The sequence below is a fragment of the Myotis lucifugus genome, unplaced genomic scaffold, assembly GCF_000147115.1.
Source record: "Myotis lucifugus unplaced genomic scaffold, Myoluc2.0 scaffold_108, whole genome shotgun sequence".
Classification (NCBI taxonomy): domain Eukaryota; kingdom Metazoa; phylum Chordata; class Mammalia; order Chiroptera; family Vespertilionidae; genus Myotis; species Myotis lucifugus.
In genome coordinates this window covers 1709193-1727848 of record NW_005871156.1, presented here as the reverse complement: position 1 = coordinate 1727848, position 18656 = coordinate 1709193, and the positions used below count along the sequence as shown (strand labels likewise).

The 18656-nt window shown below is 37.5% G+C and overlaps 1 protein-coding gene across 4 annotated transcripts in view; it reads left to right on the top strand.

Moving 5' to 3' along the window:
* APLF (aprataxin and PNKP like factor) overlaps window positions 1-9633 on the top strand; it is a 60051-nt gene extending 50418 nt beyond the window's left edge. For 3 of the 4 annotated variants that reach the window (XM_014459393.2, XM_023757446.1, XM_023757447.1), the window contains 3 exons: window positions 4767-4813; window positions 7802-8002; window positions 8338-9633. In XM_014459393.2, coding sequence (XP_014314879.2) covers window positions 4767-4813; window positions 7802-8002; window positions 8338-8534 — 445 coding nt within the window. In that variant the 3' untranslated portion in view covers window positions 8535-9633. The remainder of the gene's footprint in view (window positions 1-4766; window positions 4814-7801; window positions 8003-8337) is intronic. The other variant, XM_006092984.3, reaches the window with a different exon arrangement.
* The last annotated feature ends 9023 nt before the right edge of the window (window positions 9634-18656 follow it).

The following is an 18656-nucleotide window of genomic DNA, read 5'->3' as shown; positions in this document are numbered from 1 at the left end:
CCCTCGGCCTGGCTGGTGATCGGGAACGATTGGGGTGGGGGGGGGGTCAAGGGGAGGGCCACAGGAGGTTGGCCCCAGCAGTAAGCTAAGGCATGGCCAATTCCGTGAGGTGTGGGGTGCCGGTGAACCAGATTCAGGGCTGCGGGTGTGGGTGAACCAGATTCAGGGCTGTCAGGGCCCTAGCAGCAAGGTCTGGCTCAGTGCACTTCATAGCTACTGGCTGGTAGTCCGGTCGTTCTGGTTATTCTGATTGTTTGGTCGTAATGGTCACTTAGGCTTTTATATATATAGATGTGCTTTTTCTCTGGCCATATACTATAGGAAGTTAAAGTATAGAAAAGGATATTATTAAATTTATTTTTTTCTGGACTACAGGCATTGTTCCAATTTCTCTGATGTTATTATTTTTCAAATCGAATAAAAAATCAACTTGAAAAAAAGATAATTAAAATGAACCAGTTGATGTTGTCATTTTGAATATCTTGCCCATTTAACTAATTTGTTATTTTTGCATGGTACACTGCAGTCTGTCAGAAGACTAGCTCAGTTTAATGCATTTGATTTTCTTGAGGTATTTGTCTGAATTAGAATATTAGATACTTAATGTCCAGCATATCCTACTGATCGCTGCACCTGCCTCTGAGTCATTCACTTCCTCTGGTGTGCAATAGGTTTTATGCAGTGCTTTATTACTCCTGTTCTTGCTGTTAAATTAAGCACTAAACTTAGAATGCACATACACTAAAATAATTGGAATCAGTTTTCAACCAGTTTAATGTAAACATGTAAAGCCAAACTCATATACATTGCTTTTAATTTACAAAACCTTAGGCAGGTGTTATACATATGAAGATGTTGGTGCCTTCATGTTTCTCAGAAGCCAGCACCCTGCTTTTTTATTTTTTATTTCATTATACCTTTTAAGAGGGATGAGGTAAGGAAGTGTATCAGTCATCAACTATAAGTGCTCTCATTGTAATGAATCTGCAACTTGATCTGTACAGTGTGAAAGAACAGTGTTTTGCCACAAGCAATAAATCATTTAAATGTATATTTGATAATAAGTAAATTTATTATATCTTGTTTTTGCTGATTCAGATTTATAGCTATGACATAAAATGTTTTATTTTCCCAAAATGTTTTAAGTTATTGCAATATTATCTTAACTGATAATGTATGCAGGTGTACATTTCTAATTATAAGATGCTGACTTTTAGAAGCCACTTAATAAAAAATAGGAACCTGTATTTAGTATAAATCTATATTATATAATTTAAGGCAAAATGAATAGGTTTTATTACAGAAACACTAGTTATAGTTGCCTGGTAGTTGAAATTCCCAGAATTAGTTAAGTGAGACTATCAATCATTTTATTTGTAGTTGAGCAGAATCAAAGTTGATAGTATCTTTTAATGAATTTTTATAGGATCTGCAGTTAGAGAAAGTAACCTATCATCATTTGCCATGCTTATAGTTCTTTAATCATGTATAAGAGTATGGTCTTAGAAGAAGGTATTTTAGACTAAATGTTGCTCACTTGCTACACAGTTTTACATAATACTTGACTATAATTTTTTAAAATTCTTTTATAGCAGTAACACCATCAATGATCTTTATATAGCCTTGACAAAATATGGCTTCTATGGTTTTTTTCTTCTCTTTTTTTTTGACTTTGTGTTCATTTTAATAATAAATTTGTTTTTCTTTGTTATATTTAGTATTAATTGCAAATATATAAGAATTTGCAGATTTCTTTTGGCATAGGTAGTAAATTATAATTACTTTCAGTTACCAAATTGACTTCTTTTCTATTATTTTATGCTGGTTTATTCTTTCATTATTTAACAAAGACCATATTTATTAATTCTTTTTTCTCCTAAATTTTGAGACTTAGATATTTGATAACATAGAATTCATCTTTTTGCATTAGGTTTTAAAATAAATGTTGAATTTCAAAAATTCAAGGTAAATTATTTTGGGATGAAAACAAAAAGATAGTATGTTCATTTATTTATTGAGCAAATATTGAACACCTAATGTGCTAGTCACCATTTTAGACACTGATGTAAAACAGGACTTCAGGTTCATTTAAATTTTTGAGTGTTAAGTTTTGGTATTAAATTACCAAGTGTTTGGAAGTAAGCAAAAATAAAAATTACTATTCTGATGACTACTTAATCTTTAGGTAGCTCTTTATGATGGAGAGATATGAGTTTTAAAATCAGCAGACTTAAATTTCTAGTTCTGGTTATGCCAATTCTATAGCATAACTTGGATCTTTCTGAGCCTCAGTTCCTCATGAAAACATGGAAAACAGAGGTTGGATCATTTATGCTTAGGGTTCTCCACTCAATGGTGTAGAAATGGAGAGCAGAGAGCAATTTATTCATATTCATACAGTCAGATCAATTATATTCCCAGCTACTTTTCGTAGCCTTCTTTGCTGTCTCCTCTTCCTTTTTCCTCCCTGTGATTATTGCAGAGCCAGAGGACTCAGTTCTCTGATCTCATCCATTCTCTATTCTATCCTTATTCCCTGGGTGAGCTAATTTAACTTAATGGTGCCAGACTCATGTTTGAATGCCCCCACTTGGTTGTAAATAGTAGTTCACACTTATCACTTCTGAAACAGAACTCTTGATTTCCATCAGGAAAGCAACACATTCTCAAGTGTTCTTCACCTTTGTCAATGACTTCACCTTAACAGAGTATTTAGGCCCCAAACCAAGAAGCACCCTTGCTTCTTTTCTTTTCTTCACACCACTCTTCCAGGCCATTGGCAGTTTTTGCCATTTCAACCTTTAAAACCCTAACCACTTCTTACTTCCTCTGTCTCTATCATCTTAGTCAAAAACTCTTTCTTGGATTATATCCCTTTCCTTCCCTTGCCTTTCTGTAGCTTGTTTTCCACATAGCAACCAGAAGAATTCTCTAAAAACAAGTTGTATAGTGTTGTTTTCTTACTCAACACCTTCCGGTAGCTTCCTACAAAACTCTATACCATGTCTCACAAGTTCTCTGACTTGATTTCCTGCTATTTTCCTTCTCACTCATTCCCCTTGAGCAATACAGACCTTTCTATGTTTTGCCACCTGCCCTAGCTTGTTTCTACCTTGGCCTGAAAGCAAATTTAAAGACTTTTTAAAAATTACCTTTTCCTGAAGTGTTCTTCCTTCAGATATATATTATTATTCATATACCTATATCATTAAAATCAGAAATGTTTTAGAAAATGTATATTTTAAAATGTAACAGCTCACAAAAACCTGGTGTGGTTATGAGTGTATGGTTCTGTGTTTAGAACCTAAAGATTACTATTAATAATTAATAACAATGCAAACACACACACACACACCCCAAAAAACAAAACAAAACAAAACAAAAAACAGAAAGGATTTTGAGGCCTGCTGAGTTATAGAAAATGCCATCTGTGAAAAAGGTTGATATAAATATTTTATGAATGAACTCTGACTATTTCCATTCATTATTAGGAAAAAGTCCTGGATGGAATTTAACATTGTCCTGGAAAGTTATTACAAATGCCTCCAAAGAACCCCACAGAATTGCCACTTAGCATTAACTCAGGATTATATGAAAAAGACATTCTGCCTTATTATGAAATAACTGGTTTTTGAGAATGGAATATACATAGGCAAATGTTAGAAAATATTCTATAAGTGTGTGAAGTGTGATTGAAGACATATTCAACCATAATAATTGTATGTATTACTGAAGACAAAATTTAACTATGTAGTATTACTTAGCAATTACTTTTGCTGGCACAGTTTTCAGATATTGTTGCCCATCTTAAAGTAAAATTGATTTCTGTTTCTATAAAAATAGCTGATGGTTGTAAAATGCTTAATAGCCTACAAATGTTTATACACATTACTTCATTTAACCCTTGGAACAACCTTGTGTGAAGTAGACACTACTATCCCTGTTTACAGAGGAGGAAGTGGAGACCTGCTTCATAGGAACTACCCTGAATCGCATAACCTGTAAACAGTGTGGTTTGAATTCAGACTTAGGTCTTCCGATCCCGAAACCAGAGCCCCTTGCACAACATAATGCTCAAGTTGAACAAGCCAGATGAGAATAGGTCCAAGACACAGTGGCATCTCTCTCTGAAGCATCTGGGAAGAACTCTGTGTTCCTTCTTGACCTGAGTGATGGATGGACTAGAGCTAAGTGTCTTATGATGCTCAGCAGTCAGTAGCCAGGAACCTGATTGCAGTGGAGTCTGCTTACTATGACTGTCAGGTTTTTCTTTGGATTCAGAAGAACCTTAAAAGTATCTTTTAGACATTACACAACACACACACACACACACACACACGCGTATTTTATATTGTGTTATATATTTTATATACTATTTTACATTATATTTTTATATATGTAACATATGACATTGACATTTTAAAAATAAAATATATTTACTTTAGGAATATGATATATTTTGTTTGTCCCATGCTGTCTTTCTCTAGAGTATAAGTCATGAGGAAAGAACTTTGGTTCACCACTCTATCTTTTCATCTAGAAATATGCCTGGCATCAGTAAATGTTGAAATAAAAAAGCAACTGCTGTGTACAGTATGGGGAGTGTAGTTAACAAGGAAAAGCAAATGCTTTTCAAAGAGAGGCTTATTGGGATCTAATTGTCTGTGTGAGTTAGTGAGTGTTCTAGTTTAATTAAAATAGTCATTAATTTTTAGTGACTGGAAAACTAGATATTATTTCTGATTTCTTTTTTTCTTTTTCTTCAGAAAGAATCCTCAGCACAAGATAGAATATAGACATAGTACACTTCCAAGTAAGTAATTTTTCTTCAGGAAACTCAAAATGAAACCTTTAAATGAATCTCTTATTAAACCTATATACAGTTTCCAGTGATTATGAATTTTTCCCAAAATCTCTCCTGTGAATTTGTCAAATTGCTAATTTTAATGGTTTTTATTAAATAAAAATGTAAGTATTTATACAGCAAATATTTCCTACAATCATTGTATAACAATATATATTTGTCCTTGCATGTGTTAGGATTTTTTCTTTGTAAGTACCCGAAAACAAAATTTCAAATTGGTCTAAACAGTACAGAGAACTTGCTCACTTCTATAATTGAAAAGTTCAAATATAGGACTAGATAGACATAATTTATGCTTTGGCTCATTAACATTGTTAATAATGTCACCAGTGACCCAATTTCCTTCCAACATTCTGTCTTTAGAGAGGTCAGCATTATCCTAAGACTGGCTTGTCTCCCCATCCTTATTCAGCTGGTATGGTAAGTACCTACTTCTACATCTAAGGAGAGAGAGAGAGAGAGAGAGAGAGAGAGAGAGAGAGAGAGAGAGAGAGAGAATATGAACAACTTTGACTTTCACCATTCTAAGAAAAAAATCATAAAATTCACTTATTTTTTACTAGCTTAGATCACATTCATTCTCTTGAACCATTCACTATGCCACTGATTAGTTTGTACCAGCCCTGGAACCAGGGTAGAGTCACCTCCTTCAGAACCACAGGGATCCCCAATATAAACTAAAATTTGGGGAGAAGGAGAAGAAAGAGGAATAGACACTAGACAAACAACTATTAATGTCTGTCAGTCATATTTACATCAGTCTGTTTGACCTTCTGTTTCCCCTCCTTCTGAACTTTAATATTTTTTTCCTTTTAACAAATTCTGGCTTATTTGTATCATTGGCAGAGGCCAGTTCAGTGCACAATATTTCTGCCCACAGAGTGAGAGAATAAAATGCATACTTCCAGACTATGCCCTACGTGTATCTGTATGTGTATAAACACAACCAACTTGTAACCAAGTGATAAAAATGATTAATTTCACCATTGGGGATTCCATTTGATGTTTCTGGCTGAAACATACTTTAGTGCTTTACTACTCCAGACACCAGAATACTCATTTTATCTGAGGTAATATGTATGGAGATTATATGTTATACTGTTTTTACTGAGGCTGTATCTAATGAGGTAGCATTTATGGTTGTTAACTTTCTTTCCAGCAATAATGTAATAATCTTGATTAAAATTATATTTTATTGACGAAGTTTAGCATTTTTCTATGAAAAAAGTATTTGACACATCTGTGTATCTTCACAGAAATAGGAACCATTTTCATAAATACTATCAATATGTATCATATGGCATCATTAAAAATATTTGAATTTTCTTTGCAAAATCTCTTTGAAGTAAAAATATTTTTATTTCATTAGAAAGACTTTTTTTTTAAAAAAAGTACAGATATTATTAAGCAACATTTAGTCTTATGTTTTTAATGTACTTTCAAAGGCTCTGTGGCAACATAATTAGAATATCTCTTCCTACTCCAAAACCTACAAATTAAGGTATCTGGAGTATTTCAAATATTAATTTAAGTATTGAGGTCTCATATTTTTTAATTTAGTGATATCTGACAGAATTATAACATACTTGTTTTCTTATTTCCCAATCTTTAAAGTTTAACATTACCCAAGATCTTAATCTCATTTATGTAATGTTCATTTACTCACACGTTCATTCATTTATTTATTATATGTCTAACAAGTGGGCAAAGTTACAGAGAGACAGGAAAACCAGCACTGAGTTGACTTGTTTGTGGTGAGATGCTCCAAAACCTGGGGTTATCAGGGTACACTAGAGGTGCGAATTTTAAGTTAATGTAGTCTTTAAGGTGGAAGGATTTCGGTCATCTTTGTTTCTTGGCTTGTGGTGAGTGGGTTTAGGACATCCCAGACACAGTGAATAATAGATCAATCAAGGACATCAAGGTAGAAAATGGTAAGTTGTGTTTGAGTTAGCAAGATTTCCCTTAGGAAACCGAGGTTATTCTTACGCTAATGAGAATTGTGCAGCTTACAATGTAGCTCCTTTTTAGCTACCAAGAAACTTGATACTCAAGTTATAATAATTATGTTAAAATTGAGATTGACATAGATTTTACTTTTTATGTTTTTAAATTCTATTTGTATTTTTTTAATCACCTCTATTATTATTATTATAAGCTGTCTCAAATCCTCTCTGGAATGAGTAGTGATATTAAGAAAAATATAAATATCTATATTATGTGAACTTTAGGATAGGAAGACATTAAGTAAAACATATGGAAAAACATGGACATTAATATTTCTTACCCATACATTTGCTTTCACCACAGGGATTGTCCTCTGCTATTCAGAAGATTTCCAGATAGAATCGTCCTACTATATACATATTGATTTCGGAGAGGAAGGGAGAAGGAGAGAGAGATAGAAACATCAATGATTATTGATCGGCCTCCTTCATGCTCCAAACTGGGGATTGAGCCTGCAACCCAGGCATATGCCTTGACCGGGAATTGAACCATGAACTCCTGGTTCATAAGTTGATGCTCAACCATTGAGCCACACTGGCTGAGCCTACTTGTTTCTTAAATGCTCCATATCTTCCCAGAGTCTTTCACTGCCTTACTTTAGACCAACTCTGATGCTCACTATGGAAGGAATATAAAACAGTGGGATGAGGGAAGAAATTAATTTGGAGATAAGAATTCTAGTATTATAATATTAATTAGAAATCTATAAATTCTAAATGCTGTTACCATAGTAATCTTATTTGTATAATGAACTGTAGAATATCATAGATTTATAAACTAAACTTTCCAAAAGTTTAGTATGTAAACTTTGTATCTTCTCATTTGATTACAGCCCTCATGCATCAGTCAGATTGTGCTAGGTTTGCTGTGATAATCCCCAAATTTCAGTGCCTTACACAAACACGAGATGTATTTCTTCTTCACTTCCAGCTGCGTGTTGGCTATGGCCTTGTCCCAGCTCGGCGTTCAGGCTGGAGGATCAGCTCCTGCCTGGGACCCGCTGTTCTCACAGCTCAGGGGATATCATAATAGCAGAACCCCAGAAAGGCTCTGCCAGCTTCTCCTTGGGAGGCCACACACCACTTCCACCCACTTGTTTTGGCCAAGACTGGTGTCATTGGGGATGGAGAAGTATAATCGTATCACAGGGAGGGGCAGTGAATAACTGGGACAGAAATACACTGTACCATCCCAGAAGGCAGGGTGGCCTGGATATGATTACGATATTATGAAGGAACCATTATCATGAATCTCATAGGACATTTTAGTCTCAGGAGCCTTATGATAGGAAAAGCTAGAAACAATAAATAGCAAGTAGTCATTTTAGTCCCCTTTCTAGAAGTGTGTAGTGATTAGCTGTATATTAGTTAAAATGAATTTTTCTTGACGGAAAAGGGCACTTTACAGTTAGCTATCTCTAATCCCAGGTTGAGTGGCAATTCATGTACCAAGCTTCTGTTTTTCAGTCCGAAACACTGTGGATGACGACGAAGGGCAACCCAATGAGTACGACCTGAATGACAGCTTTCTAGATGACGAAGAAGAAGAGTATGAGCCCACGGATGAAGATTCTGACTGGGAACCCGGAAAGGAGGACGAAGAGAAGGAAGATATGGAAGAGCTTTTGAAAGAAGCAAAGACATTTATGAAAAGAAAAAAGTAACTTGGTTATGCAATAATACATAGCTCACATTTACTATTTCTTTATGGAAAAATATTCAGAAACTAAGGAGGCACTTAAGCAATAATTGTTTTCCTTTCTATAGTGATGACTTTACTATTGACTATTGACTCTGCAAATGAAACATTGAAATGTCAACCTTCAGTGTGGTCTATGGAATTTTTTTTGTTGCTTTGCTTTTTCTATTCTATTTAAAGCATCTAGAAGTGGAAAGTAGACAGAATTAAAGACAAGTAATTGATATTTTTCACGTGCTTTGTCTGCTGGTTATAAAAAGTAAAAAAACCATAGGTTGCACAAAACTTTGGTCTTTTTTTCTATTTTCCAAAGATTCTGTCTTTATAGAATACTGTGCAGGTATAACCCGGCAAATTACATCATGGGTGGAAAAGCATGCCTCTTTCATTGCTATTGAAGTAATTCTTCAAGCAGAACCAGGCTTTAAAATTTGACAGCCATCATATAATAGCTAGCATTTTTCTAGTATCCTAGATGCAAGCTTTGCATTTCATCGACTATTTTATTCTTTGAAACTTGGGGACATTAGTACCAAATGGATACTGAAAATAGATTCCATAAGACTATAGAAATGTTCACCATGCAGGGAATGTTACTTAGTGCCCCACATCTGTAATTTACTGTGTGTCTGAGTTTAAAGGTGGAAAAACTCAAAGAATTTGAGTTTCTTTTTCAAATGAAAATCCTGCCTGATTATTTTAACTTTCAATGTACTGTTTTTACATTAAGAATATAGAAATGATTTTTGACCATAATTTTCTCAAAGGACCTTAGTTCTTTCATCCTCAGATGAAGGTGGCAAGCTATCTGGCCTTTTATTTGTTCTCCAGTGTCATGAACTATGTCTCTGTATCTCTGTTCCCAAACTGCTTTAAGCCCAGTAATAATCTCATTTCTAGTGACTTAGAATTTTTGAAATACAGTGTAGAATCTTTAATAATAGTTGGGTATATGTATTGGAAATAATAAATCACTAAACCAAGTGTCCTTGTTAAACACTAATATTTTCTATTCTATAAGAACCGAAAAATGTATATATTAAAAGAGCAACACAGATTTGTAATGGTTTTCTTAGTGTTTTTAAATCTTTCCAAGATAACCCTGTGAGGTCTGTTGGGTGGTGAGTTTGGGAGTGGGAGGTGGAGAACATTATAAGGAAAGACAGGATGAACCAGCTGGTACCGCATCTTCACTCTTTACCCGGAAGGAATCTTCTCACCTTCTCCTGGGGCCCCTTGGCATTCTCTGATGTTCATCCTCAGCCATAGACACTGAATTTCTGGATTCTCCTGGATGTCTTGGTGCTTGGACTCCTGCACTGTGTCAGCATCATTAGGGCAGCAGGTGAACACCAGAGCGTTGCTGTTCTGTGTATTGTAACAGGGCAAGGGGAAAAGCCAGGTTTTCATCTCATGGTCCTGCCCCCTGGATAAGGAAATGCGGGGTGAAGAATGTGAGCTCATTATGACTCTGAACAATCCCCATCCCAGTGCTCACATGGGAAGTCCAAAATATTTCCTAATTGTGTCACGGCCAGCTAATGGAAGTATAGCATTGGAATTCATCTCTTGTTTTGAAAGAGAAATTTACTCCAAAACTGAGATGAAGTAAAATGTGTGCCCAGCTGCAAAAACTCACCTTTCTTTGATGGTGTTGATAACTAAGTGCTAACTGACAGGAGATAAAACCCTGTTGCAGGTGTGACTAATAGCCACGAAGCAATCTGCCTGCCATTTTCTCCTTAGATGTCGCACTTGTTTCTGATTCGAGGTTAACATCTCAAGATGGCAGCAATCATCCAGACCTACATAACCACCATGCCGCCTGATGCAGAGAGGGCCCTTTTGTGACTTAGCAGGTTTACTGATGTGTGAAATAAGCAAGTGTCTGGGATTAGTAGTCTGGGCATTTATGTAAACATCCCCTACTCCAGGGTACATGTTTGTTCTCCCCAAGCTTTGTTTTTCAAACTGGCACCCTAGCTGTCATCTCCCTAAACCAGTAAAAAATCACACCCAAGACATTTCATTTAACAACACTGAAATATCACTCCTATCAGAATGATAATGTTAAGAATGAAATTCCACTCAACACACCATCATGCCCTGACAGTCACCTCCAGTTCGCTTTAAAGGACTTCTGAAGTTTCCTGGGTGGAGGCTGCCCATTCCCGACAAGCCCATGTCCAGGAGGGGACCTCTAGGCCCCTGTCCCGGCTCCATGAGCCTGCCTCTCTGACCTAATCCAGGTGAGCCCAGCCCCCAGCCAGGCCCATCAGGTGCTCCTTCAGGGAACCTGCTCAGCCTATGGATAGACAGGAGGAGTTGCAGCTGGGGTGCCTGGCCCTCCAGCACTCTGGGGAGCAGGTCCCCAAGACTCCATTGCTGAGGCCTCAGAGGTGTCTCGTGACGGGTCAACCTTTCCTTTCCCTGAACTACCCCAGGATCTGTGTTTATTTTCCTTTAGCTAGTCAGGATTGATTGTTACATCCAGCATAAAGAAAAGAACGTTGAATTATTACACTATAGTATAAATTATGATTGAGTTATGTAATCAACAGTACAATTTTCATTTTAATCAAGGAAATGTTAGTGTTAACTTATGATCTTTCTTTTTTCTCCAAAAGTCAGTAATTAAGTAGGCAGACAGAGGTAGAAATGTTGAAAAGTCAGTGTTTACCTTTTTAAGACATCTGATATAATGTTGTAGCAAGAATTTCTGGCATTTTGCCGAGTAATGAGTCTCCAAGTTCATTCTATTCGAGAAGTGCTAATTCAATGTTCCCTAAGCTCTAATATGAATACGGGCTTCTTAAAAGGAAAAAGTTCTTGTAGATCTCCCGACCCCAGTGTGTGGAGTGCTACACCAGCACTTATTGAGCTTATTTTTAGAGATTTAAGTTTTAAGTTTAAACTGCCACAGTTGGGGGTGAAAAAAATTGTGACTAATTTATTATAAAACATTAAATGAAAATCTATAAGTACATAGAGATACTACTAATAATGCTTTTTTAAAGCAAAAGTAAGAAAAGGCTGATTTTTACTAACTCCTTACTCTGGAAAATTTTAACAAACATATTCTGCCTTTGGAAAGGAACTCTATTTCATCCTCAGTAGATGAGGGAATATTTTTGAAAAATATGTATTTATTGATTTCAGAGAAGAAGAGAGAGGGAGAGAGCAAGAAACATCAATGATGAGAATCATTGATTGGCTGCCTTTTGCATACCCCTGCTGGGGATCAGGCCCGAAACCTGGCATGTGCCCTCACCAGGAATCAAACAATGACCTCCTGGTTCATAGGTCAATACTCAACCATTGAGCCACACCTACTGGGTAGAAATATTTTTATGGTAGAATGCCAGCTAATAAATGGAGAAGGAATGAGAGAATGAGGAAATCACCATTTTCTAACCCCACAATGTAATAATTTATTCAGGCAAGGATCAGTAATAGACCTTGAAAAATATCATCCCCCAGATAAATTACAAATGAGAAAACATAGCTTTACGTTAGAGAGGTCAGGTGTCACCTGTCAATAGTGGATGGTCTGGCTTTAGGTGCTTCTTAAAGTACTGTTCTTGCCAAAGTGTTTCACTACTAGTAAGTTTAATCAAGCCTTTGACCCTAACTCAGGAAAGAAGAAATATAGTAGATAGAGGAACATGGTAAGTGAAAGAAGAAATATAGTAGATAGAGGAACATGGTAAGTGACATCACAGCAAAATATAATTAGATAAATACAAAATGTGAGCAGTTCTACCTGATCTCTTACAAAAGACAATGTTCTAAAAAAATAAATGAGGAACCCTCTAGACTTAAAGAGAATAAAAATCATAACTACTCCATGTAATGCATGAATCTGAATTTGATCCTTGTTTGGAAATCAGCTCTAAAAGATATTTCTAGGACTATTGGAGAAATTTGAATATGAATTGGATATTAGACAATGTTAGGAAATTATTGTTAATTTCCTGGGCTATGATTAAAGTATTTTGATTTTGAGGGAGAATATTCTTAGTTGTAGGAGACACAAGCTGAGGTGTTTATAGCTGAAATAGCATAATATTTTTATCTTATTTTCATTTGGTTCCATTTATACACACAAACACAGATAATGCAGATATGGCAAAAATATTAATTGTTTAATTTAGATCATGGGTATCCAAGTATTCATTATACTATTATTATAACTTTTCTGAGCGTTTGAAAAAAATGTTTAATCTCAGAACAAAATAAAGGAAAACATGGGGATGATTTGTTTAAAGAAGGTGATGCATAGCTCTATCCCAGTTATTCTGAAAACAAAAGAACCCTATGTTAAAAATATTGATTATTTCAAGTTGACCTCATTCTTTTAAAATTTTAATTTTGTTTGTGTTTTAAAGTGCATATAATATATTAATATCGTAGTGCATGTAAAAACTTTGTGCCAAGTATTTACATAAATACTTGATATGGGGAAATACACATGCTCAAAATTTTCTTGCTCCTGCAGTGTACAATAAAAATTATTTGGAGACCACTTCCATGCCTACCATGTCTCATGTTTCCAGGTCAACTTTTGAACTGCTACCAAGACAGGTAGAATAACCAACCAGGCTACAGGTTTGTAGAGTAGAGAGAATTCATTCATACAAGAATACAAGAACCGAGGTGGGGACAGCCCTCTCCCCTGACTCAGGGGGCTGTCTGATTACACCTTTCCTTGTGTCTTGGGTGGTTGTGACATATACACTCTTTCTTCTCTGACGTGAACCCCAGAGCCCAAGTGCCTGGACTACTGAGAATGGAGTTCTGTTTCTGGTCCAGGAAAGAAATTAGGATATTGGAGGGGGCAGGGGGCAAGAAGAGAGCAGGGAATTGCCTGGGAGTCAGGTGTCATTCCTTTCCTAAAATAACCCTCAACAGACTTCCATAGCCAACAGTAGCCTTTCCCAAATGGAATACTGATTCTGTAGGATGTTTATAGGTGAAACTCAAAAAGGAATACAATGATGAAGTTCGTGAAAAGTAAATTTGCACTGTGAATCTTCAAAATGGGGTTTATAGTATTTACTGTTTCTAAAATTTATATAAACATGATTTTTTTTCTAGAAATTCTGTAATGTTCATTCACTCCTTCATTCAACAAATATAGTTTAGTAGCTATAACTGTGGCAGACATTGTTCTTGTCTCGGTAGATGCAGAAATGAATAAGACGATATTTTTTCCCAAATGGAGCTTATCCTATATAATAAAAGGCTAATATGCAAATAGACCAAATGGCGGAACAACTGGAACAACAGAACAACAGAACAACCGAACAGTTGCTATGACATGCGCTGGCCACCAGGGGCATGTGCAGAACATGGCAGGCATTGGCCGCAGTGGGATGGTGGAGCAGGTGAGTGGGGGCACCAGACCAAGGTGGGGCCCCAGTTGCTGTCATAAGGGTGAGCCTCTGGTGGTTGCTGAAAATTCTTTGTTCCTGTGTGCCACGGTCCCACCGAGCATTCACACCTGCTGCTGGCGCCAGCCCTGCTTGCACCCGCTACCGGCACCAGAGCCGCCACTCACACCCACTGCCAGCTTGCACCCACTGCCAGTGCCCAGCACCAGTCCTGATCACTCGGCACCATCAGTGGGTGCGAGCGGCAGCTGCTGGCCTGATCGCCCCTGAGTGCTTCTCCACCTCCCCCTGCTACTGAGGGGCAACTGGGGCAGCAGCTGCTGCTCGCACCCACTGATGGTGTCAGCCCCAATCGCTCCATGCCGTCAGCAGGTGTGAGAAGCAGCAGCAGGAGCGGGACTGCCAGCAAACGGGACTGGGGCTGTGGAGAGAGGGGATGGGCAGGGTTGCAGAGGATGGGCTGAGACCTGCCCCTGTGCCTGTCCCAGTCTCATGGCCCACAGTTCCTTTCAAGGTTCACGAATTCGTGCACTGGGCCCCTAGTATTGAGATAACAGCAAATAAGCCAAGAAAACAGTGACTATGATAGTAGTGTAGTAAGTGCTATAAAAATAAAACAAGGGAAAGAGAGTGGGGGAGGGGGTTTTGGGGGTGTGTTAATGCTGGTGGCTATTTTAGAAAATGTCCCTGAAGAGTGATATTTGAGAAGAGACCAGAGTGAAGCAAGGCAATGGCCATGTGATGATCTGGGGGAAGTGCATTCTCAACAGAGGGACAAGGGCCACAGGGCAGGAAGGAGCTTGGGGAGTTCCAGAAACATCAAGCAAGCATTGCCTTAGGTAGAATGAGCAAGGGAGAGAGGAGACAGGAGGGGTGAGAGACCTCTCACTTTGGTAGAGGTAGGCAGGAGCCAGGTCATGGGACTCTTCAGAGAAGAGTGAGCATTTGAGGGATTTTGTAGATAATAGACTGAGTTACAGTAGGTGAGTATTTGGGGTTGGGAAGGAGTGAGAAACCGAGTTAGATTTGTATACATACTGAACACACAGAAGTAAGTTAGTAGGTGAGAAATGAATGACCTGGAGTCTTGAAGTTGACTGAGGCAGACCGGAGTGAGAGGCATGATGGAATAAATCTCATAGAAAATAATTATCTCCACTTGCAGCTGCTGACTCGGATTGCAATGTGGGCAGCTCAGGCTTGTGGTGTCCTGGAGAAGGGGAGTAGAAAGTATTTGCAGGGGCATTCAGAGCTCTTTGGGGACCCTTTATTTCTACCTGAGGGCCTGTCCCAGCAGGGAAAAGGCGGCCTCCCTAGGTGTGCCATGTGAGTCTAGTTTCCGAGTGTAGGGACTGTGTTCTCTTTTTCTCACATTATACTTAGCCCTGTGCTGTATGGTTGATCCTCCTCAGTAAATGTTTGCTTCAGTGAAATGCATTTAGACCTTGTGACTTTGAGAAAATGAATACTGGAGAAGAATAAGTGACTTACACTATAACCAGTAAATCTAAGTTCATATCACCTGAAAGATAAATCTAGAACACAAGAATTCTTATAAATATCTCTATCATAATCATTAATAACACCCACATTAGTAAAAGTTAAAACCCTTCAGATAAAAATAACAGACCTTGTGTTCATATTAATTAAATGTATTCTTACATATGTGCTGATATGTATATAAGAGATATTAAACTTAAGAATAAGACCTTCCTTGGTGTTAGGTGTGAATGCCTTTGTATTCATTTTTTAATTATGATATTTCTATATAATTCACTCTAACTCAAAAAAGTCATTTCTTTCCTGTGGCCTTCGTTATGTTAAAAAAAATTTTAAACTTTTCAAAATGGGATTAATCATGCCCTTTAAGTAGTTTCTCGAATTGATGACAGGTTAGCTAACATTCCTGAACGTTTCTACACAGCTCATTCACTCCCTGTCAGACAGTAAACTCAGAAAGCATTTCTTTCATCATGATGATTAGAGAATATGTATTGGATGAAAGTAACAAAAGTATCATTGTCATTTCATTTTATGGCTGGAAGAAGCTTTCAAATTCCTTGGGAAGTAACGTGGGCTGTGGAAGAAATGTTGACTATAATTTGAGTCAATAATGGGTTGCTTCCTCTGTTATGACCCCAGGTGTAAAGGTCCATTAAAAATTCAGAAGAACATTCATCAGTAGCTAGGCAATAACTTAATCTTTTTAAAAAATATATATTTTGTTGATTTTTTTCCAGAGAGGAAGGGAGAGGGATAGAGAGTTAGAAACATTGATGAGAGAGAAACATCGATCAGCTGCCTCCTGCACACCTCCCACTGGGGATGTGCCCGCAACCAAGGTACATGCCCTTGACCGGAATCGAACCTGGGATCTTTCAGTCCGCAGGCCGACGCTCTATCCACTGAGCCAAACTGCTTAGGGCAATAACTTAATCTTAAAGAAGTGTTGGGGTATAAAAATAAAAAAATATTGAAATTCTATAATATGCTTAAAATTTCTTTTTTTTTCTGAAAAATCAGAGAAAGACAAGCAAAAGGCACAATATAAAATCTCTCACTGCCACCTATTCTAATTTACAATTGGTAAATTAAAGATTCAAAGAGTTTAAGTGAATTCTTCAGTTACAGAGAAAAAATAGTAGTGGTGATGGTTCTAAGGGAATGGCAGGTGATTTAGGCCCTTTCCTCATTCATTCTATGTCAATAGCTCAAAAACTCCTTTCCAACCTACCAAGTCCCTCTACCTTTGAAGCTGCCCCTAATTAGTAGTGGGTTCACAGTTCATCTGATGCCTGGATCAGCTTTCTCACACCTAAACTTATAAACAAAAACAAGAAGTCCAAATTTGCCTCACTCCTTGAATTATTTAAAATTTATCTTTATTGTTGAAAGTATTACAGATGTCCTCTTTGATTCCTTCCCCCCCACCGCCCCCCATTGAACCCCTCCACTGTGCATCCACCCCTCCCAGGCCCTTCACCAGACCTGTCTCTGTCCACGGACCATGCATATATCCATATCAATTTCTCCCCCCCCCCAACTCTCTCCACCTTCCCTCTTGAATTTGCTTCAGGTCACTGCTATAGAACGTGGACCATCAATGACAGATGAATACAATTAACAGCCCTAATGGAAACCCATTGCCTTAGTGAACTTTACTAAGGTCTTGTTTGCTAGATTTGCAATTTAAAAGTATGAGATAAATCAGTAAGGGAATAAAATGAATGCTAACTTGGCTCCATTCTTTTAGTGCTACAGTATTTCTGAAAGAGGAGTTCCTGATTAAAGATGCAAGGACCCTGCCATGCTAATTTCAGCTGATATCCTGACTGGGAATGCCATCCTGCCCCGTCACATCGGACATCTGGCTTAATAATTACATTTAGGCCGTGTTTGCTTTTGTTGACCTTTACTGAGAAACGGATTTCCGAGCTCTGGACATGAATCGAGTGCTTTGATTTGGGGGAAATAATAGGTTTGCATCATCCCCAGCAACACACAGATCTGATTACCTATGTTATTTCCACACTTTACTTCACGACTGACTTCCAGAGGATGCCTGGTAGTTGAAGCCACCCTGTAATCATTTCCCAGCCTTGGCTCTCTGCACACAGGTCACCCTAAAAGAGGGAATGCTTGTTTCTGTCTGCATGGAGGCTCTTGCTGGCCACTTCTCTCCAGAGGCTCCAAACTATTTATTTTGACTCCCTAGATTTTCTTACGTTCTGTTAAGGTCTTTGTTTGTGTGAGCACCTATGAACAGTTTTTTTAAGTTGCAGCTAGATTTTCCCATCTTTCTTCACCTGCTCTTCTTCTGTCCCCTTACGTGATCTCTACTGCCCTCTATTGGGTCTACAGGGTGGTGTAGTAGCAAAGAGCCCTCAGACAAGGGTGAGATGGAAGTTTTCTCATCTGTAAAACCATCTTGCAGGTGTTGAAAGGATGAGAGGAGATCCTGTATGTAATGTGCTCAGCAGATGCTTGGCACACGCTGTGGTAGGCACTGGGTATATGTAACTGCTCTGATTTTCTTTATGTCCCTAATAAGTCGTCTCTATGACCCTATTTCTTTCCACCACAGCCTCTTTTCCAGAGGAAAACATTGAAGACCTGTAAAGAGATCACAGAGTGGGTGCTGAGGAGTAGGTCTTTGCTGAGATAACATCTAGAATATATAACGTGAAGTTTTATTGATTGCTGAGTCTGCTTTCTTCTGTACAAGAAAGAGGTTTCTGGTTAAGTTTACTTTTATTTGCAGCTTAGAAAGAATTTTGTAGAAAAGAACGGTTTTACATTTATCAAAATTTTTAGTATCTAGGAGTAGTATGCATCTTTACCATTCACCTATTAATGTAACAAATTACAAAATAGATTTCTCATGTTGAACCATGCTTGTATTCCTAGAATAAATCCTGGTCATGATTATCCTGCTGTACCCGATTTTACTAATAGTTATTAAAGGTTTTAAAAAATGTTTGTTCATAAGGGTGATGGGCAAATATTTGGGGATATTGCCACCTGTTCTGCAATAGTTCAAAGTTTATTAACTTTTAGAGCAAATTTGGGTTTGGTACCTTTTTGGTAGTACATTTTCATCTGTTTATATTTACTGTGATCTCTACTTATTCTTGAGTCAATTTTTGAAAATGTCATAAAATGATCCATTTCATTAAATTTGTAAACTTTTACTT